Source organism: Triturus cristatus, chromosome 6 (assembly GCF_964204655.1).
Source record: "Triturus cristatus chromosome 6, aTriCri1.1, whole genome shotgun sequence".
NCBI lineage: Eukaryota > Metazoa > Chordata > Amphibia > Caudata > Salamandridae > Triturus > Triturus cristatus.
Genome location: NC_140589.1, coordinates 233941876 through 233964629, shown reverse-complemented (window position 1 = coordinate 233964629; position 22754 = coordinate 233941876). Strand labels below are relative to the sequence as shown.

Sequence of the window (22754 nt, the reverse complement as noted above, 5' to 3'; positions counted from 1 at the left end):
GCGCAAAATCATCTGGATGTTGCCTAAAGATACCCAGAAAACCGTAGTCCATGCCCTTATTACTTCCCGCTTGGACTATGGCAACGTCTTGTTTCTAGGTGCAAACAGAGCAGTATCACGTAGGCTGCAACTTGTGCAAAACTCCGCTGCTCGACTTTTGTGCGGAATTTCTAGACGCACCTCTATCTCCCCCCATCTTCGTGCTTTGCACTGGCTTTGTATTGACAAACGTGTTGAATTTAAGGCCCTTTCCTTTATGCACAAAATCAAATGGGGCCGTGCACCTGACTACCTCCAGACTCTTGTACGCCAGTATGCACCTACCCGCTCTCTCCGTTCCTCCTCACTTGAAAAATTTGATGTGCCTCGCTTCAAACTCTCTAGAATGGGAGGTAAATCCTTCTCTGTTTTGGGCCCCTCTCTTTGGAACTCGATTCCTCTTGCCCTGCGCAGAGAGCCATCCTACTCTTACTTTCGCTGTGCCCTTAAAACCTGGCTTTTCAACCAATAAAGTCTTTCCTTACAGTATTTTCGTCCAGGCGCCGGGAAACCCTTTTTGGGTAGCTGTTGCGCCATACAAGTTAAATAAATAAATAATAAATAAATACTGTAGGGGACGCATCTTGGAGTCTTGCGTGAGGTACTATGAATATGCAAGAGGACATCATCCCCATCAATTGCATGAACACTCGAGCTGGAAGAGAGTGTTGCAGCTGAAATTTTGATATGGGGCTTTGTATGCTTGCTATCCTGGTTGGGCTGGGATATGCAAGTGCTTTTGTAGGTGATTATTGTGGCACCGAGGTACTGTTGTATGTGGGACGGTTGTAGGTGAGACTTTATGTTGTTTATCATAAACCCTGAGTCATGAAGTAGTTGGATTGTGGCGTGAGTGTGATGTACACACTGATGATATGAGTTGGCTTTTATAAGCCAGTCGTTTAAGTATGGGAAGACGTGAATGTGCTGTCTTCTTAGGTGAGCTGCAACTTCCGCCAGACACTTGGTGAATACTCTGGGTGCTGAAGTGACCCCAATGTGAGGACCTTGAATTGGTAGTGCTGACTGTCCACTACAAACCTGAGATATTTCCTGTGAGAGGTGTGAATGGGAATATGAAAGTAGGCGTCCTTGAGATCTAGAGTGGCAAGGAAATCACCTTGTCAGAGAAGAGGAAGGACCTGTTGAAGCGTGACCATGTGAAAATGGTCTGAGTGTATGTACACGTTTAAGGGTCTGAGGTCTAGGATAGGTCTTGAGAATGAGGAAGTACAGGGAGTAAACCCCTGTGTTTTGCTGTTGCAGGGGGACTGGTTCTATTGCATGTTTGTGCAGGAGGGAGGTTACCTCCTGCTTTAGCAGCGATAAATGTTCCGATGACATTGGGCACTGTGTGGGTGGTATGTTTCGAGGGGTAGAAGTGAGTTCAGTAACCTGATTGAACGATTTGTCTCACCCACCTGTCTGTGGTGATGTGGTTCCAGACAGGTAGGAAATGTAGTAATCTTCCCCCGACCGGAGTGGAATGGTCAGGGGGGGAGCGGAGGGAAGTCATTGGGTAGGGGTGGAGGGGGAGCGGGTATTATTGGTCTTGCCTCTACCTTTGTTATTATTGCCTCTGTAGCCTCCTCTTTGATAGCCTCTGGTGAATGTGGTCTGGGTGGGAGTTTTATAGGACGTGGAGGGATTGTCAGAGGAGTAGCCTCTTGATGAGCCCCTGTAAGAGGAGCAACGAAAGGAACGTCTGGGAGTTTGTGATTGTAAAGCTCCCTTTGATTTAGCCGTGTCTGTATCTTTTTTCATCTTTTTGAGAGATGAATCCACGACAGGCCCAAATAGATGCTCCTGGTCAAATGGTTGGTTGAGAATGGAAGTTTGTACTTCCGGTTTAAACCCTGAAATGAGTAGCCATGCGTGCCTATGCAGGAGGACACTTGTGTTGATGGCCTTGGAGGCGGTGTCTGCCACGTCTAGAGCGCAACAAATGGAGGTGTTTGCGATGATTTTACCCTCCTGTATGAGGTCGTTGGCCTTAGTTTTGTATTTATCAGGGGAGGTGTTGCAATAGGGACTCTAACTCATCATAGTGTGCTCTATTGTATCTGGCTAACAGAACTTGAGTATTGGCGATGCGCCATATATTAGCCGCTTGCGACGCCGTACGTTTACCAGAGGCGTCCAAGAGTTTGGACTCCTTGTCGGGAGGTGGAGCGTCGCCTGAGGTTTGCGAGTTAGCCCTTTTTCTGGCATTGGAGACCACTAAGGAGTCCAAGGGTATCTGGCCTTTAATGTAAATAAGGTCTGATGGGGCAGCTTTATATGTTTTCTCTATCCTGGGGTTTATAACCCTAGCCCTCACAGGATCTTTGAACACCTCAGGTGCATGTTTGATGACCCCTTTTAACATAGGGAGGACAGTGGTGGACTTTTGTGAAGTGTTAAAAGTATCCATTAAGAAATCCTCTTTCACAGGGTCTGTGTGCAAGGCAACTCCGTGGTATTGTGCAGCTCTGTGAACGAGCTGGGTGAAACCTATGGTATCCTCTGGAGGGGAAGGTCTAGAGGGGTAGATGTCGTCCTGTGGTACGTTAGGGACATCTGGTGTGTTGTAATCGTCCCAGGGGTCTGGGGTATAAGGTGGACTAGTGTCCCCTAGTGGTTCATCGTCCGCCCCCTCCCCTGTGTCATCAGAGGTGTCATCATCTTCAACTGGTGGAGGAGATGGTCTAGGAGAGTGGTGTGGTGGGGGAGGTGGAGAAGGGACTCTGAGAGGCGATGTCGCAATGTCTCTTTTCTTAGGTGGTGGAGCCGGCGGAGGCGTGTCCAGTGGTCTCTTTTTATAACTGAGAGTCAGTTGGCCAGTCTTTGGACCTTTTAGAAGATTTTTTTGGGTGGGATCTGGTTTAAAAAGCTCTTCTGTTGGGGCTGATGTTTCGGCGCTGATTATTTCGGTTCCGAAGGCTTGCGTGGCACCGATTCTGGAGTGGACTTGTGCTCCTTAGTCTTTGAAGCATGAGCTTTTTTAGTCTCTGCAGGAGTTTGTGGAACCGGTTGTGTTTTCGGTTCCGATGTTTCCTTAGGTTCTGATGGTGTTTTCTGTTCCGAAGCTTGCAAATGGGAAGTCTTCGGTGGCGTCTTTTTGCTCGGTTCCGACTGCTTCTTCGGAGTCGAGGGGTCGGTGCCGGTAGTTTTGGGAGCCGAGAGCGTGGATGTGGAGGCAGCGGTCGGCACTGATATGGAAGAAGGTCTCTTTTTCTGTGCCGGGGCTTGAGTTTGGGCACTGACGGCAGGCTGACTCGAGCCCGAGTGGCCTGAAGGCTACGTTGTGGACTTCTTTGTCGGGCCCGAAGGCGGGGCGTGCGAAGTATTGTCTCGGTGTGCACCTGGGCCCGAAGGTGAAGGTGCCACCGAAGCCTTTTTGGGTGCGGGGGGAAGGGGGTCGGGGTCGACGTCACTACTTACGACCCGCTGCCCAGGAGTGATGCCTCGAGGTCGGAGTCATTGGCTTCGGAGGCGCTGATGGGGCCTTCTTCGATTTGTTACTGTTGTGGTACATCGACGCCCTCCTGGAAGATGTCATCGGGAATGGGTGCTGACGAGCGAGCCATTGGTCTTCGGGCTCAACGATCCCGGATGGTCTTCTTTGAGCGGAAAGAGGCACAAGCTGGACAGTCTTTGGCCTTGTGCTCTGGTGCGAGGCAGAGGTTACACACCTCATGAAGGTCTGAGTGTGGGAACTTCGACCCACATTGAGGACACTTCTTAAAGGGAGTCCTTTCCATGAGCCAAATGGAATGGCCAAAGTAGGCCCGAAGGCCTTCGTCGACGACCGGAATCGAGGACTTCGAAATTGAAGAGATGCGTGACGACTAGGGATCGCGATCGAGACAATACCGGAGAAAGGGTTAGGATTGCGCGTCGAAAGTTGGATCGGTAACGACACCGAACTGGAGGGCAATAAACACATCCGAGCCCGATGGCGGAAAAAACAATCTGAAGATGGAGCCGATGCCCATGCGCATTATCGTCCAAAGGAGGAGTCACCTATCTCGTAACTTTCAAAGACTTTTCTAAGACAAAAACAAGTGCAAACATCCGGGCCCAACAACAGATGGCGATCTATGCATAGTGCGTGATCTGCAGCTCATATGCCTCGAACATAAGTTACCCTATCCCATTTGTCATAACATAATGTGCATAGTGTGCAAAAGAAAGGGGAGAGAAGTTCATAAATATACCATATTACGATTATTTTGGGGTGTATACCCTGATTTTATTATACAAGTCAATAATATGCAGCATGTCAAAATTACATGAATAAATATTGCAATAAATACAATGACAAATGATAGAAACATCACACACACTTTTAGTAACCAGGTATAAGCAAGAATAGATCAAATGTACCGGGCAACGAACTCAGCCATGCACTCCGTTCGAGACCGCATTCATTCAATCACTCATCAAACTGCAAGACAAAGCCACACACCACCAGCACACAGACCTTCACACGAAATGGTCCAACATATAGTACAAATGAGTTCATGCAGGAACTATTCCTGTTAATAATTGTTGGCAGTTTAAACAATGTAATAATTTCTATCCAACAGATGTTTAATGCATATTTTTTATATATCTTTTATACAAACTGAATTACAACATAAAATAATACCTATCGTATGAAGGTTGTGCCGATCGACTGAGGACATGCGCCGACGTGCGGTTCGGTGAAACACCCTGGATGCGGGTCACACCTTTTTCAGGTTGCTAAACGTTAAAAAACCGCACACCCCTGGGAAACCTGGAGTCACAAGCTTGCAGATACCAGAACAAAAGGGCCTCCTATGGCTGAAGAAACTGCTGAGAGTGTAGCTGACCTCAAGCTGAGGATGCGAAGGGCCAAAACCAGACACTGAAGGGAAATGGAAGACACCGATATATCAGGCCATGAGTGAGAGCAAAAATAGAAATCACTCTAGCCATGACAGAGGGCAGCGGAAATAGCCACAAGTGTAAGTATCCAAAACACTCTGATGTGGAGAATGCTACGGGCATCCCGGAGGACCAGGGTTCAAGGATCATCAATGGTTCGAGCCGGAATGAATCCAGGAGACTAAAATTTAGGACAGAGAGTGAAAGATCAGTATCATAGCCTGAATGTCCGGAACTCTCTTTCCCAGGGGAAAGGAACGAACCTGAACCATGTCCAGAAGTGCGCCGAGGAAGGGGAGTGTCTGAGGAGTCAGATGTGATTTCGGCATGTTGAGAGTGAACCCCAAAGATGAAAGGAGGTTCGACATACTCTGGAGGTAGCGGATGACTGCCTCGCGCAAGTCCATCTTTAACAGTTTTTTTTAAAAACTTTATTTATAGATTTTTAGCAAGTACAAACTGCAACATACTGCCCTGGGAGAGGGGATATTGGAGTTACATATAAAGGCAAATCTGCACATGTATACATTCAAATGCACAGTTATCAAGTTACGATAATTGGTAGTCCAGCCATACGTGCAAAGTTCTGTAGTGGCACATATTCTTGCCAGTCTGTGCGTCAGCCCAGAAGGCAGCAGTCGCTGGTCAACTATAAGAGAAGAGAGAAGAAAATAGGATGGAGAAAGGGAGCAGAAGCATAGATCAGCTTGGGGAGTGGGAAAGAAGGGGGAGGGGGAGGAAGGTGCATCTCTCTGGTCAAATTGGGGAGAGGGGTACTCTGATGTGTGGAGCAGTCCCCCGATAGTAACGCATGCGTCATTGTGGCCGTTTATACCTTCGGCGCTGGGGCATGTGCGCGGTTAGCAGCCATCTTCAACAGTTAGTCATCAAGGTAGGGGAAGACTGACAATCCTTATTTCCGAAGGTGTGCTTCCACCATCACCATCACTTTCGTGAACAGCCGAGGTGCGCGGGTGAGACCAAAAGGGAGCACAGCAAACAGAAAATGCTCTTGTTCCACCGCAAAAGCAAGATGGTTCCAATTTCACACTGGGGACACAAAGCACTATTGTTTTTTCTTCTTACTTTTTATATATGTCTGTATATTCTTTGAATCCTATAAAATAATTAATGTAAATATGAACAGAGGTCTACGGGGTCTCCTTTCTTTCTGACATCATCATAACCCATTACGATTGCGATTGTGCATATTATTATCAGTATAGATTAGTGTATTTTTCCGCTGGAACCATTGTTTCTGTTATACCCAATAAAATATCCATCAGTGCCTCACTAAATTGAAGAAGGGGCTCACCAGATGTTTGACCTGGTTGGAGGACTTCTGTGAAGACATTGGTTTTAACCTCCACGGTAGAGAGCCGCCCTAGAGTCCTGTATCAATTGTCAAGCTGGTAGGGCCGAGAGAACTCTTCACCCGGGTCACAGTCATTATCCAAATCATTCCAAAATAGGGAATGCAAAGAGTGTTGTCGACCTTGTGGCAATTCAAGTAGTGGAAAAGGGGCCTCTGATGAGTTTGGCTGGGACGCCCATCAAGATGGCATTGGAGGTGAAATCGGCATCAGTGTACCCGGAGCTGGCATGGATCATGGCACTGGAAGCTGCGTCAGAAACAAAAGCAGGAGGCAAGTTAGGATGGCGCCCAAGCTGAACCTGCCAGCTGCATCCTAGGTGGAAGGCATCTTGGAACCTTGGGGCACAGAGGCACGCCAGAGGGAGTCAGCAGGGATCCAAAGAGCACGGCTGCACTGAACTATTCGATCTAACGCGGCATGGCTGAAGGTCCCATGAACTCAGGTTAAGTCGTAACCAGCAGTGGGATCAGCTCCAAAATCGACCGATTTCGGGAGTGAGATCGGGAAGGGTAGCACAATCCCCGAGTTTACTCAGGTGAATGCGAGTAGCATGAGGAAGGGAAAACCTGCTTAATGTTTTTGTGTTTATTATGGTTACTTGAGGACTTGGAGCGTGAGAAAGACCCGCCTCTGAAGTAGCTCCATCGACTCCGGGAATGGGAGCAATATCGAACCTTGGACGTGAAGTATGACTTGGAATGGTCGCGGCATGGAGTCTTCTTATGCCTGGCAACATAAAATTTTGCCTCGCGTTCTCTGTGGCCTTCAGGTTCAAAGACACGCAGTCGCCACAGACTTTGGCATTATGGCTTGACACCAGACACTACAAGCATACCTGATGGGGATCCGTCACAGAAATTCATTTGCGTCAGTCTCTATAGAGCTTAAAACCAGTCATTTTATCGGGTGACATCCCACGGACACTGAAGAATATTTGTGGAAAGTACCAAAGAAAGTGACTCTGAGAGACAAGAGGGAACTCTGGATCCGCATCTGATAGTGAAAAGGAACTGACGCCAGCACACAGGAAAGTCGCCAAAATAGTCTCCACACATCATCTCTGGAGTGGAACGACAAAAATACGGTGCCACTTTCCAGCACGCAGAGTTTCCGGATCCAGTCTGACACCTGGGAACTGTTCAGAAGGTGACGAATATGCAGTTAGAAGTCTCTATTAGAAAACCTTGCTTAGATTATAATTACCATGATACATAGGAAATGGTATAATAGAGTATAGCATGTACGGATTAGAATTATGATGATCATAATTTAAATGCTAGCAAGGAGAGTAAAATAAGTGAAACAGAGTGAAAATGGCAAATATTATGGCAGGCAAGGCAAATTCTATCATACACTATCTCTTATTAAATATACCATGTCATGTAAACATTGCTGGAAAACTTAGGATTGTCCTTGTGACTTGGCAACTGGCTTATTAACAAGAGAACATCGTAAGGTGAGCATGGCTCCCAAGCGCACACCAAAGTGCCCTTCTTCCCTCAAGGGAGAGACAAAGTTATAGAGTTTTTATGTTTGGCTATCCTGGCTGCTCATCGTACATAGCACAGTACCCATTGTTGTCGGCAGATGACTAGAGAACATAGTAACCCATGGCTGGGCACATTCTCCTGGAGCCACATTGGTAACCAGGGTAGTATGGCAACCTCATACTGCTAAAGGTATCTGTGCACAAGCTGAGAGTAGTAGCTATCACTGTATAGCATGCACAACTGGCAGAGCGTTATCGCAAGCGAATTTCACTTGGTTAGGCAGATCATAGCATTATGACGATATGCACACAATAAACCCTGTGGGGCCCAATAAACTTACATCTGAATGACCATGAGTGAGGGTATTTAGTGAGGTACTATACCCTAAGTAGTATTGCAGTATACTAAACTGTATTGTTCATTATCCATAACACTTAACAACAGTGTGGACAATTGGGGGAGGGGTATAGTGGTAAATGACACCACACCAAGAGCCAGATGTTCAAAGCATTTTTGAGGTAGCAAACGCGTTGCAATGTCAAAAACCCATTTTGGGATTCGGTAACAGGATACCAAATCGCAAAATGGGGTTAGAAGGCCATAACAAATCATTATTTGGAAGGGGCATGTTTAGGGCATCTCTTTCAAATAGCAATTTGCTAAACAAGGTTTTGCGACTTAAGGCTGGTGCAAAACAAAAACATATAGAAATGTTTCCCACTCCCTACATGGAGTGGTAAGCGATTCGCAAAAGGGAAGAGGTGGGGAACCCTTCCCCTTTGTGAATACAAAAAAAGGTTGATGGGGAATAGATAGTTGTCCAAGGGACCAATCTCTACTGTCAAACATCTTTTAATAACTTCATTTTTTTTGTTTGGGTAAACGAAGCTCCTTTTCCCTTATGGAAAATGGGCTGCATAAAAAAAAAAATATTTAAAAAGCGATCATCAACCCTGAAATCTGCTCACCCCCAGAAGGACATCATCCCTGTAATGGCCATCAATCGTTGTGAGCTGCAATTTGCAATCTACCTCTTGAACAGCGATGAGGTGGTTTGGATTGTGAACCATTATGAATAAGAATTTTGTGAACACACTCTATTTGTACATAGGCTGGTTCGTAAAATTCCACACTGGTTGCAGTATTTCATAATCTGGCCCCAAATGTATTAAGTACTGTAGCACAGCGTACCATTTCAACAGCAATGTAGAGCTAAAATGAAAAAACATTGTCACCATGTATCACAATTAGCTAGTCATTCCTCACTGTCACCACATTAACTCCAAATACAACTGGAGTTGACAGATTATAATCCTGTTGCCACATTTTATTTAAAAAGATTATTTGTGACTGTAAATTAGTTTTCCTTGTAACATAATTTCCACGTTGTTTTTCTTAATTTCGTTAGTAGCATTCGTATTACATTTTTAACTAACTTGATTTGGACCATGGAACTTCTTTAATAGCTTTACTGTAAATTAGGCCTTGCTTTCTGAGCCAAGATACCAGGGTAAGCTATGGATTTCAAGAGAACCTGCTTAGCTTTGTGTTACAAGTAGTCTGGGCCGGGTGAGATCGCAGGCAAAGCGCACATTAACACTTAGACATTTCACCACCATTAGACTGTCTCTCACATTCCCAAAAGCAAATTAATTCTACATATCTATACATTTCTGATATTCTCAGCCTCAGCTCCTTACTAACAGCATACATTTCAAAATTGCAAAAGCAAAAATGGATACTTACTCATTTGACTTTTCACTTCCAGGTAGGATTTTTACGTATGATTTTGGAAACCATCCTTTTAGCCCATGCACCTCTCCAAACCACCAGTTTTCCTGTTGTTCGAGTACAGTAATAATGTCATTTTTCGAGAAGTTCAAGTGGTTATCCTTCTTTGCAGTCCAGGAACACAGAGCTTGTGCTTTTAGGCTCTCTACAGCTTGGCCCTGTTAATTACATTTTAGATTAAACACAAATAAGCTTGAAATAATTCACATCGATATTGCCTGACAAGTTCAAACCCTCTGTCTCCATAAACCAAATACATTTTCCACATAACACATTAAACTTCTGATACAAACCTAATAAATGAAGAGATGTATGCTCAAATTCTGTCTCAGTAATTAAACACAATAGGTATCTGTTGATGTCAAATGAATAGGTAAAATTATACACCTCCTAAGATTCATTCAATGCTAATATACCCCTAAAGCTAGAGTTCCATTTCGTAAACAGTACAAAACATCAATACCAGCAGATTCATTTTAGATTATTTATTTTTTCAAAAGAGAGAATTTCCGGATACATTTTTACAATTGAGGTATCTGACCAGTAGTAGTTATTTATTGGGTAGAATAATAAACTTTGTTTTTGTAAGATTTAGGTTTTATGGAGACAATTCATGTACCCCTGACCTTCAATTCCAAGCAAGTGGGGGTATTACAAAGCAGGAAACACATGGTACAATGATGGCGCAAACTACACACTACATCAGGGAGACTTGTGATGTGGAACGGTCATAATGAAGGAACTTCTTAAAATGTTCACTAAGAAAACCACTGAGACTAATAAAGTTTTTTCACAAATATGTTTTTTTCTCTTTTTATGTGGGCACATGGTATATGCCTCAAATCCTGTATGTCTTTCCCTTGCTTATTCCTTTTTTTGTTCCTGCATATGACCACGTCCCCAAACTTGTCTGTAATTTCTTTCTCCCCTCCCTTATTTGTCCACCGTCACCTTCTTCTCTGGCTTTATTTGGTCCCCTTCTTCTCTAGCTATCTTGGTGCTATCACTACTGGTGTTGTGTTTCCTTAATCCAATGCCATGAAAACATTCTTCCTTTCTGTGGCAGGTATGCTACTGCCTGTTCTCTTTCTATTAACACTGCTTGAAGCAGAAAGGGGACCGACACATCACAGCACATAAGAAGTATATTTACCAGCTTTAGCTCTGAGAGCAGATGTTTCAAACCTCTAGTGCCTGCAGAAGCTGCTTCGGGCCTTCAGGTTCTAGTCTTGCCACCTATTCTCCTACTCCACTTTTAGCCTTTCTTTCACATAGATCAGTTACACTATATTTTACTTGATATGTTTGGCATTTCTGGTGTGTTCCTGGTTATCGCCTCTACTTTGTCAATGTAAAGCAACCATTCTAGATTTGTCAGTCACATTGTTAGTAAACTTAATATCAGCTCTCAAATAAGAGTCTAGGAATTATTTATGTAGCCCAGTATCCAGGAAACAGTGGTTATGAAAGGTATGTATGGGAGCTGATGTTGCTTCCATAATAATGATGTCAAAAGACAAAGTATATGAAATACAAAGAAAGAAGTCCCTACGTATGTATATGTAGGGTAATTACAAAGAACAAATCTAGCTACGTAACTAAGAAACACCATACAATAATAGGTGTGAAGATGTAGTTTATTCCATGCACTATGTGAGAGTGCAGAGAAGAAGGGGAAATAGAGGGGACTAAAGCAGGGAAGAGGGTGAGTGTACCAGAAGGATTGAAGCTAAGGGGGAGTTACAGGCGGGGACGGTATGCAGTGTTTACAACAAGTGCATTACCATGTGTTATACTTAACATGCAGTAGTTACCACACAGGTAAGTATCAAGCATGCCCTTTTTTGCACGTTATAATGTAGGACTTTACCAAGTGTTTTTACAAATATATTTTAATAAGGGAATTAATGGGCCTACGGGTAGGTAAGGATGCAGGAATGTAAGGATTTTTAGGGTTCAGAGTTTGGAAAGGGTAGGTATAAGTAAGGTGTATTAAATAGTTTTTAGGGTTAAGGGATCCGTAAAGGTAGGAGCAGTAAGGGGTTTTAGGGTTCAGGCATGGGTAAAGATATGAGGTTGTAAGGCTTCAGTATTTAGTAAGGTTAGGGGGTAAGTAAAGAATAGTAAGGAGTTTTAAGGCTTCAGGGTAAGGGGAGGGTTTTGGGGTTCAGGGCTGGGTAAGGATAAGGTTTTTTTTACCGTTCATGGACGTGTAAAGATAGGAGGGTAGTAAATGATAGTAAGGGGTATTTCGGGTGCAGGGATGGATAATGGTCTGGAGATGTAGGCTTTTTATAAAGGTTCAAAGTTGGGTATGGGTAGTAAGAGGTTTGTAGCGTTCAGGGAAAGGTAAGGGTTTATTTAGGATAGTAAGGGATTTTTAAAGGTGGTGTAATTGGGAGAGGGCTATAGACACAATAAGAAAGCTATTAAATAAATATATTGAGATTCACCTATTTTACATGTAACTGACATATGTATAACTATAATGTACTGCTTATGATTGCAAACATTACATTACTGATGAAGTCTGAAATCTAGGTCAGTTAAATATAAGTGATGAAGTTCAGTGTTTTTGTTGGTTGTAAAACAGTAGGTATTTTTCATTATTAGAAGACCTACGTATAACCCCACAGTAATCTTTGCTTTTCTTTAGTAACCTTATATCAGTTTTAATAACAAAAAATGGGTAGTAAAGACTCACGGTGTACTACAATGCACTGTATCACATGTGTGCTAAACGCATGTGAAAAAACTTGCAGGGAAGGGTTACTCTTCGGAGTGTGTCTGATATTTAGGGATGGCAAACATGGACATGATGTTGAGTGAATACATGGGAGCTTCAGGTCATTCAGGAAGTGAAGGTGGGATGAAGTTTGCCTACTCTAGATGAGAATGGAGTTCCAAATCTGTTATGCATAGAGAAACGCCCCTCATCTTTTCTCCTCCTTGCAGTCTTTTCTGGTCTCCAGACTATGGATGATGTGGTCACAAGAGCACAAGCGATGTATGGTGTGTTTAGAGAAGGCGGAAGAAGGTTGAGAGATTTTCAAATTACAGTTTCTACTCTTTACCATAAATCAATCATTGGTAAGCTAGAATGGTTTTTTTGGGGGTGGGGGCTGGAGTTTTGAGGTGGGGAAAAGAGTGCCGGAGTGAGAGGGGCGTCCTAGTAACGAGTTTAATTTTGAGGAGAGTTACCTAATTCTGCCCATCTGAAGAAGGCATGTCATTCACTAATGACGTACGCTTCTCAGAAACAGTCATCCAAAACCAAGCACAATCGATCATGCAGGGCATTATGCTCTCTGTTAAAGCGCTGAAATTAAGTTTAGCTACCTCCACCATCATGTGCAAATACTGTTGCTTCTCTCACAGAAAAGCCTGAAAGAGTAATCTTCATGGTTCCATTCACCATTCTTTAGAGTAACATTTTTTCGAGAGTTCCTCCTATTTAGCACGTGACCACTAAATGTATCTATATATACTTACCTCTCCACACCCATAAGTTAAGACCAAACTCCACAGTTCTTCGCATCCAGTTTGTTTCAACTGCCAAAGATGTAACAGAGAAGTAAACACCTCCCCCAACCCACTATTCAACTCGCAGAAGGATTTTTCCTCTCAAGGATTAAACCAACTCTCGCTACCCAAGGACTCATCCACTGAACGTTTATCTTAGGACTGTGTATATACATAATTAAGCAAATTCTGCTATCAAACTCATCCAATTTCCTGTAGTCCTTCGCTGTAAGACAGGGGAATCTTGGCTCTATTCAGTTATTGCCTTAAATCCGACTCATCTGCTGTAATGTAAATTGTAATGTAAATGTAAATTTGATACTTGTATAGCCCACTACTCACCCGCAAGGGTCTCAAGGCGCATGTACGAATACCGCTGTGGAACCAATCCTGGCTTTCCCTGTGAGGCGTCCACTCCTGGGCACCCCCAAGGTGGAGGCCAGGCATCCTTAGCGTTGTGGGGGCCGTTGTGGAGATTAAGCAAGCTATTGCCCAGAGTTGCAGAGTGGGACTCCGTGATTGGAATAGGCACCGAGGCGAGAATTATCAGGTCCGTGGAATTTTTGAGCCCAAGACCCGCCGAGGCGGGGAATTGAACCCTGGTCCCGGGCTAGACCTCTGCATCAGGGTCTGCCGCTCTAATCAATGAGCCACACTTCTCCACTACTGCTGTCATCGCTGAGGTACACATAATAGCTACTTCATTGCTCCACTTTCTTCTTTCTGTTACTAGCACCTATGAACATTTAGCTCCCTTCTCACAGTAAACAGCCGCTAAAATTTGAGACTGACTCAGCATTCTTTACTAACATCATTCACCCAAGCTCCACTTTTTCAGTCAAATATGTCTTCAGGACGACAATAGTTATTAAACTCTCTCAGTCTAACGGTGCTCCCACGTCTCTATCAATCATTATATTCTTACATTCTTGTATCGTTATCAAACAGTACCCACTTGACTGCAGGATTGTAGGCTGTCCTAGACTATCTCAGGGAAGACCATTTCCTTGTATATTTACCACAAAGAACATGCTGATGATGTTCACAAATGCTCTACAAATGAGTATATGCCACAACAGTTTCATTATACTAACATCACTCTGTTTCCCCCCCCTAACTGCCCAACTCCACACAGGCCGGCCTCTGCTGTGATGAGAAAGGGTTGAATCCCTATATTCCACCCTACCCTGGTGGTAGTGAAAAAGTAGTCAAGTTAACTACAGGTGTCTTGCAGGGTGCAAGGGATGCTATCTTACCTATCCTTAGCTACACTCCCTTCAAAGACTCACTTATCACCCTCCCCGAGATGTCCATGTTTTTCTCACTCAATTGATGAAAATCTCTGCACTGACCACATCATCCTATCGAAAAGCCTACCCAAATAGAGACCCAAAACAAGGTTAATCAGTCCAAAGAAAAACTCACCTTTGACAAATGCAAGTATTAAACCTACCACTCATGTGCGCCCACCTTTGGAGAATACATTAATTCATCTAATTGTATGACCAACTTTTCCGAAAAAGGTGTTGGCCCTTTGCTTACCTGTTTTTTCTTGTCGAAAATTTCCCTCAGAAACAAAATGCACAGCCTCCCTTCACTAAAGTGAGCCTAAGCATGGAATAGTTATATAACAACTGCTATGTTACAGGAACAATTTATCTGCACTAAAAGGAGTGTACTGCAGGAAATGAACTGACTGATGTATTGTCTAAACCTAAATAATCCACAACCTCTTACCAATATTGAGAAACAGCACTAATATCGACAGATGTTTCAACCCACAACCACAATACTCAACCAGAATCCACCATACTGTTCTCTAGTCTCTGTAAGGAAACACTTTGTCTCATCTAAATTCCTTTTGTGCTCTGTTATTTATAGTATATTTATATATGTGGAATGGCCTTGTTTATGTTTATTATGTCACATACAACATAGGTTTTTTGTGCACAGAATGCATCTGAGTGTGTGATGGGAGCTTAAGGTCTCATATATAGGCCTGCCTATTTTCTTACAAGTTTTTCAAATGATGCAATAATGTGCGCTTGTTTGTCATGTATGCTGAGGCCCATAGGCCAGAAAAGGGAAATACTCAATTCTCTGATACACTTTATTAAATGTGGGAGCTGAAATGTGACTAAGGGAGAGATGGCATTGCTAGTTCTGTCATGAAAAAGGAGATTTAGCAGCAGTAAGCGTCAGTGTAGTTCCCATTATTTGAGCGTGAGAATTGTTCACTGTCCCAGAACTGAATGCTAGGTGAACCTACGTCAATCCACGAGCACTGGGGAGATGCAAGCTACATAAAATGCCTGTATTTGGTATGTGGTTAGATGCAGACTGGTTGTTGAAGGGATTCTGAATTACAGAGTTGCAACTTCAGGCACGATGGCACAATTAAGGTATGCAAGGAAATTCTACATGACTTGGCATATATTGCTAAAATAATATGTTCATGGTATCAGACAGTGGGTAATAACTTATGTAAATGTTAGAACTAATTAGGCATATGTGTTAAAACCTCTTTGGTACATTCATAAAATTTGCAATGATGTGTATACTACTTGTTAAGTTTCTCATTATGTTTACAATCCTTCTTATTAATGCAATGGTTTCGTCTTACTCCTAATACTTCTGATCATAGGAGTACAACTCAGCCGTGAATAGTGTGAGACACTTGCCCGTTTTCCTTTCCCCCAAAATATCTCAGTTTACTTCTGGAGCTTAGGAAATCTAATCTACAGAGTATGACTCCATCACATGGGGTAATATGACACTACACAATAGTTGATAGTCGCTATATCTGTCAACTTACAATAAACCTGGGGCAACTCTTCGAAATCAAAAAAAGACATGTCCCTAAATAAATACGCCAATGATGTCTAACTGTTTATACTCCAAAGCGTCTTTGTATAGTATATTTCACAAACTCTGAACTTGTTTGGATACCATCCAGACATATACGCCCTCGGGCTATCTTGCCCTGAACCCAACAAAGAGTTTTTAATTGGGCCAACCACCAATGAAGGATGCCTCAATGGCCTGAACCGACATTAACTGTTTTCTTTTGTTTTTTCACCTCGTTTTTCAAAATCCTAACCCATGACCCCTTAAAATGGTGTCTCATCTTTAGACCAGTAAATCAAAAAATGTAAGAACATTCAAATAATCTCTTCCACCTGAGAACAGCTGCACTGGATCTCGAATCCTACTCAAGACTTTTAGAATTATCTTTAAAGTTTCCACTCACAACAAGAAGCCTGAATACTTAGCCATTTAGCTGAAAATGCCTGGAGGCACCTGTCCAAACCCACACCTCCACCCTGGCTAGAGCTGAAACTCCTAACAATTAATGCACCCAGAAACAGATCTTCTCTGCTCAGCCTCTAGAAAGCTAGGAATACAATGTCCCACTCAGCTCATATGATCTCTCATCCACCTGTACATTTTGCCACTAAGTTTGGTTCTAGTGTCAACCTTTGGAAAACCCAGGGCCAACAGGCGGCAGGAAGGGATATAGCTTACAAAAAGATTAAGCAATGAGCAGAAGGCTCAATTGAGATGCGTGCATCTGTAAAGCCAGTCCATCCTTTTGCAGCTGATAGAGACGAAAGTGTCAGTCGGCAGATGAACCAGACTTGTAAGCGGATTATCACTGATATTGAGTTGAGGGTAAAGGGTTGCTTAGATAACGGAAAAGTGCCTTCGAAGACATTACTGGATTTAATGAAAAAGGTATCTTTTTGTTTGTTTACCTTTTGTACTTTTCTATGTCCACTCATTGGGTTCAATATATCATGGAGAAAAACTATGGGGAAGCAGACAGCACTGAAACAGCTTCACACAAGCGTGTTATGGATGAGGCCTCTCAAATCAGGAATTAGTACTGGATGAGGTATCAAGAGACACTAAAGCTTACAGAAGGCATGTCAATAGGTTTTTATAGTAGAGTGGCAAATACTTATGATTGCAACATGCTAAGCTAAGGATGCTACTATGCTGACACTAGAGCCAGATGTCCTAAAACATTTTGCAATCGCAAAGCCTGCGAGTTTACAAGAGTTCCAAGAGCAAGATTACATTTTTGTATTTAGTAAACCCCTTTTGTGATTTGGAACAGGCTTTCTGAATCAGAAAAGGGTTTTAGCAACTCGTTCCGAATTGTAATGAGGAAGGGGAGTGAAAGTGGCATCCACTTCAAATTGCAAATCGCAGTAAGTTGCATCAATGACTTGCAAGCACAACTACGACTGCAAACCACTGAAATGTTCTCATCCACAAAGGAGATGGTATCAGATTTTGAAAGGGGGGGCAGTCTCCATAGCACAGCTTCCCCTGTCGGGAATACAGACTGTTTACAAAAAAAAAAAAAAGAATTCCAGCCGGAAGCGAGAATATAGGGATACTGGTCCGCTGTTCCTTATTATTATTATTATTTGGGAATCTTGTATAGCGCACAGATACCCCAACGGGGTGTCCCGGCGCTTATGTGAGAGCTGAAGCTGTGTCTGAGCTCAGATGGTATCAACAGAAAAGAAAGGTTTTCAGAGCTCTCCGGAAGGGGAGTTCCTCCTGGATGGTCCGAATGGACAAGGGTAGCTTGTTCCAGTGAAGGGAAGCACAGACTTGGAATGTTTTTCCCCCAGAACGAACTTTTTTAACTCTGGGGGTAGAAAGGAGATGTTTGGAGCTCGAGCGAAGAAGTCTGGTATTGCTATATGGACGAAGGCAGGAGGATAAGTAAGCGGAACCCTTTCCCTTGATCGCGCGATGAGCAAGGGTAAGTGCCTTAAATTCCGCCCTTTTATGAACCGGGAGCCAGTGCAGCCTATGTCGATGGGGAGTGATACGTTCACGAAGGGGGAGCCCACAGACCAGACGGACAGCAGCATTCTGGACTGTCTGAAGGCGACGCTGGAGGCCCAGGGAGAGACCAAGGTACAGTCCGTTGGCGTAATCCAGATGGGAAGTGATTAGAGCCTGCACGATAGTTTTCCTAGTTTGGCTAGGGAGGAAATTGATGAATTTTTTCATCATCCTCATCTTAGAGAAACAGGCCGCGGATACTGACTGGATTTGTTTTTGAAAAGAGAGATTGGTATCCCAGATTACCCCGAGATTTTTGACTGAGTCTTTAGGTGAAGGGGGTGAACTCAGTTTAAGAGGCCACCATAGGTTAGGGTCCAGAGGCGAAGGCTTATGGAAAAATATAACCTCGGTTTTACCAGCGTTAAGCCGGAGGGAATTGTTGTCCATCCAGCTAGCGATGTTAAGGAGGCAGTTTTTCAACGGGTCAAAGGTAGATTGGGAGGGGGAGTCAAATGAAAACAGTAGCTGTATATCATCAGCATAGGAAGTGGCCTGGATTCCAGATTGACTGATGATCTCGGCCAAAGGGGAAAAATAGACATTGAACAGGAGGGGGCTCAGTGAGGAGCCCTGGGGGACTCCCCACCTGAGGGGGCGACAGTCTGAGGTAAAAGGGGGAGTGAATACTGCCTGTGTCCGATTGGACAGGAAGGAGGCAAACCATTCCAAGGCCTTGCTTTGTATGCCTTTTGCCTGCAGTCGGTCAAGGAGGACGGGGTGGGAGACGGTGTCGAATGCTGCCGACAAGTCGAGCAACACCAACACCACTCTAGATCCCTCGTCTAACTTCCATCTAATGGCGCCAGCCATCTCAATGAGGGCGGATTCAGTACTATAACCCGACCTAAAGCCGTGCTGTGAGTTATGGAAGGTACCATTAGTCTCCAAGAAACCAGCCAGTTGCCGCTGTACGAGTTTCTCCAGCACTTTAGCTGGAGCAGGGAGATGGGACGGTAATTAGCGGGTTCAGAGGGGTCAGCATTTGCTTTTTTAAGAATAGGAACCAGTCTGGTGTGCTTCCAGGAGTCGGGATAGATTCCTGTCTGGAGAGAGTCGTTCCAAATTTCATTTAAAATGGGATTGAGCAGGGGGGCTAAGGATTTATACTGTTTTGCCGGCCAGGGGTCCAGAGGGGAACCAGATTTACATTTAAGTAGTTCTGCCAGCGAGTGTTCCGGGGTAATCACCTCAAAGTTAGAAAAGACCTTAGTAGGATTAGAGCTGACCATACATGATTCCAGATAGACAGGGTTAGTCTTGCTGGGAAAGGAGTTCTGAATAGTGGCAATCTTGTCTTCAAAGTAGCTGGATAGGCTGTCGCAGAGGGTCTGGGATACCAGGGGTTGAGGCTTGAGGGCCAGAGGGTCACTGAAGGTTCTGACGGTATTGAAAATAACTCTTGAAGACCCTTGTGCCCGGATGATTTTCTCCTCAAGATGGGATCTTTTGTGGTCTATAATTTTCTTCCTGTACTCCTTAAGGGCGATTTTATATTTGAGTTTGCTATTTGGGGAGTAAGATTGTCTCCAACTTCTCTCAAGCTGTTTACAGGCTGATTTACAAATACGGAGTTCATCCGAGTACCACGGTGCGGAAGGGGTAGCTCGTGAGGATTTAATAGGTCTGATAGGGGCTAGGAGATCAATAGCAGAGGTGATCCAATGGTTAAAATTAGACAGTCTGGAGTTTAAATCTATAGCCTCCTCGGGGGCGGACATTGAGAGATGAAGGGCTAGATTCTCAGGGGAAATCATCCTCCAGTTCCGACCCACTGAATTGGACAGGGGTCTTGATCGGTCCTGATGGCGAAAGGAGATGGAAAAAGGGATCACATAGTGATCAGACCAGATTACGGGGGTGGGGTCACTTAAAAAGGTATCTGTTAGGTTGGTACAGATAAGGTCCAGGGTGTGTCCTGCCTTATGCGTAGGACCGGAAATAATTTGATTTAGCCCACCATCTGATAGGGTGGACAGAAAATTAGCGATGGTGGGGTCATCGACATTATCGACCTGAAGATTGAAGTCCCCTATAAGGGTGAAATTGGCATATCGGAAGGAGGCTTGTAGGGCATAATCAAGAAGGGCCGGGAGATGGGAGGTTTTAGATTTGGGGGGGGGGCGGTAAACTAATAAACCTGAATATGTGAAGTTAGCAGCTAATTTAATACAAAAAGGTAATGCCTCGATACACTCTATTTGGGAGTAGGAAAAAGAAGAAATGGACCAGATAGATCTATAGATAATGGCCACCCCTCTGCCGGGGTGGGAGTTCTGTCTGTTAGCACACAGGATCTTATAATCTGGTGGGATGGCAAGGCAGAGAGCAGGGTTGGATTCTTCTCCTAACAAGGTTTCAGTGAGAAAAAGAAGGTCCCACTGATTATCTTCTAACGATTGAGCTACATCTAAAGAGTGTTTCACAAGCAAACGACAGTTAATCAGTCCAGCTTTAATGATAGTTTTCTTAAGAGCCGGGGAGTGTCGGGGGAGGGACTCAAGGAGATGACATGGAGGCTGAGAGGGGTTGTCTCTACTTTGTACACTACAGGGTTTAAAGAAAAGTGACGAGGAGTCGGAAAAGGGAGTATGTGCATATGAACAGGATTTTAGGTCAAGGCGAAGTAAGGCTTCCCTGCTGTAGGAGATGGTAGTGGAGGGGCCAGGTAAAGGAGAGGTCTGACTCGTCGCAGCCACATCCTGGTCGCGGACGGGCGCAGACGGGCAAGACTCTGGCACGACTCCGGCGCGAGTCAGGCGTGCCCGCTGTGCGCGTTCGCTGCGCGAAGGCATGGACATCCCCTTTTATGCGCAACTAGAGCGCTGAGAATCCCACCCACACACAAGATGGCCGCCGCTATTCAGTGCCCGGGGACCGGCTCCACAGCGTCAATGCTCAGCTGGGAGTGGCCCAGGGCAGCGGGAAAGAGGGGGAACGAGGTAAGCAAATAAAGCTTCTTAAATCAAGCTATTTTACTTCAGGTTGCCAGAAAAATAGATAAAACGCCAAAGTTGGCAGTTAGTGCAATTTAGCAGCAAATAAAAACAAAAACAACGCTAGAAACACAGCCTCCCGGCTTCCGCCTCAGGAGGTGCTCGAGCAATCACAGAATCAAGCGCTGGGCATACCGGGACCCCTTTTATGCGCAACTAGAGCGCTGAGAATCCTACCCACACACAAGATGGCCGCCGCTATTCAGTGCCCGGGGACCGGCTCCACAGCGTCAATGCTCGGCTGGGAGTGGCCCAGGGCAGCGGGAAAGAGGGGGAACGAGGTAAGCAAATAAAGCTTCTTAAATCAAGCTATTTTACTTCAGGTTGCCAGAAAATAGATAAAACGCCGAAGTTGGCAGTTAGTGCAATTTAGCAGCAGATAAAAACAAAAACAACGCTAGAAACACAGCCTCCCGGCTTCCGCCTCAGGAGGTGCTCGAGCAATCACACAATCCTTGCAGGCTACGATCCATGTGATAGTAGCAAATCACAGGGAGCCACGATTAGCGATATGGCAAATAACATTCATTAGGCAGCAAACTCCTGCAACTGGAGATTTGGCAAAATGAGTTATTAGCACATAGGTTGCAGCACAAAATTAAAGACTCATTTCAAAAAGTCAGTTCTCAACTGGCGAACATTTAGTGAAAACTCTGTTCATACATCTGTCCCATAGAGTCCTGTCCTTGGAAATGATGCATTAAAATCCCTCGGAACCAACTCTAAAAGGCAAATGTATTGGGTTAGCCCAAGCAAACTGCAAGAACGGTCAGGTAACATTTACTCACTTCTAATGTGACAGGAACACCGAAATTTGCAACCACAACATTTTAAATTGTTATCATTGCTTCACTCTCAAAATCACCATAACTTGTTTATAGTGTTCAATGTAGATATGTCAATGGTGCTCGGTATTCCATAGTAGGATTCAGAAGCATTCCCATGCGGATGTAGACAATATACTAAGGCACTAGAGTCGAGAGATGCAACTCACAACTTTTACAACTGCAGAAACGTACACACAAATAAGACAACATACATGACTAAAATGTTATTTCACAAAATTTAAAACACGTTGCAAAGGAAAAATACCATCATATCTAGCTCTAAGGGTTTATGTTCCACTGCGTAACTTGAATAAATCTCTTTCTCACTGCAAACTTACCTGACCATGAATAGGGGAAACCGAACCAGGAGATAAAGTGCGCGTGAAAGCAGAGGTCTTCTGCCATGTTGTGTTAACAGTCAGGCCAGGGAAGCCAACATTTTGATAATCAGAGTCAGGCACTTCTGTAGGTTTATTAGGGGCAAGTGGTCTGCAAAACAAAATCAAGTGTATAAATTCTGCTCTATACTTTATACCAATGGAATACATAAGTAAACACCTAGGAAACTCAATGGGAGAAACAATAAGTTCATAGTGCTTACAGATGATATCTTGATTACCCAAGCTAACCTAAAAGGATCTCTGGCTCACTTATTACGAATGGCCTCTTACTTCTGATTGAGCTGGTAACTGCAGTCACTAGGCCCATTCAAAGTGTGAGATCCACAGGAACATTGTAGGTCTCCTTACTTTCACACACAGATTTTGGCTGTCGAAAATTGAGGATTTATCGGTTCACAAGCTAATTTCTCATTTGGACCATCAGTCAGACTTTTAATAAGATGGATTTTTCCCCTGGAGTTACCGGTAGCCCCAGTGTCAGAAACACTTTGGGTGGAAAAATACCAGCCCATTTTGTAAGTCATTTGGAATGAGAACCTTTGTGTAAATCTAG

At 44.1% G+C, this 22754-nt stretch overlaps 1 protein-coding gene across 2 annotated transcripts in view; it reads right to left on the bottom strand.

The window, feature by feature from the left end:
• Window positions 1-22754, bottom strand: part of ITSN2 (intersectin 2) — a 1173023-nt gene that overhangs the window by 370159 nt on the left and 780110 nt on the right. For both annotated transcript variants that reach the window (XM_085610587.1, XM_085610588.1), the window contains 2 exons: window positions 22139-22289; window positions 9545-9747 (listed from right to left, as the gene is read on the bottom strand). In XM_085610587.1, the coding sequence (XP_085466713.1) occupies window positions 9545-9747; window positions 22139-22289 (354 nt within the window). The remainder of the gene's footprint in view (window positions 1-9544; window positions 9748-22138; window positions 22290-22754) is intronic.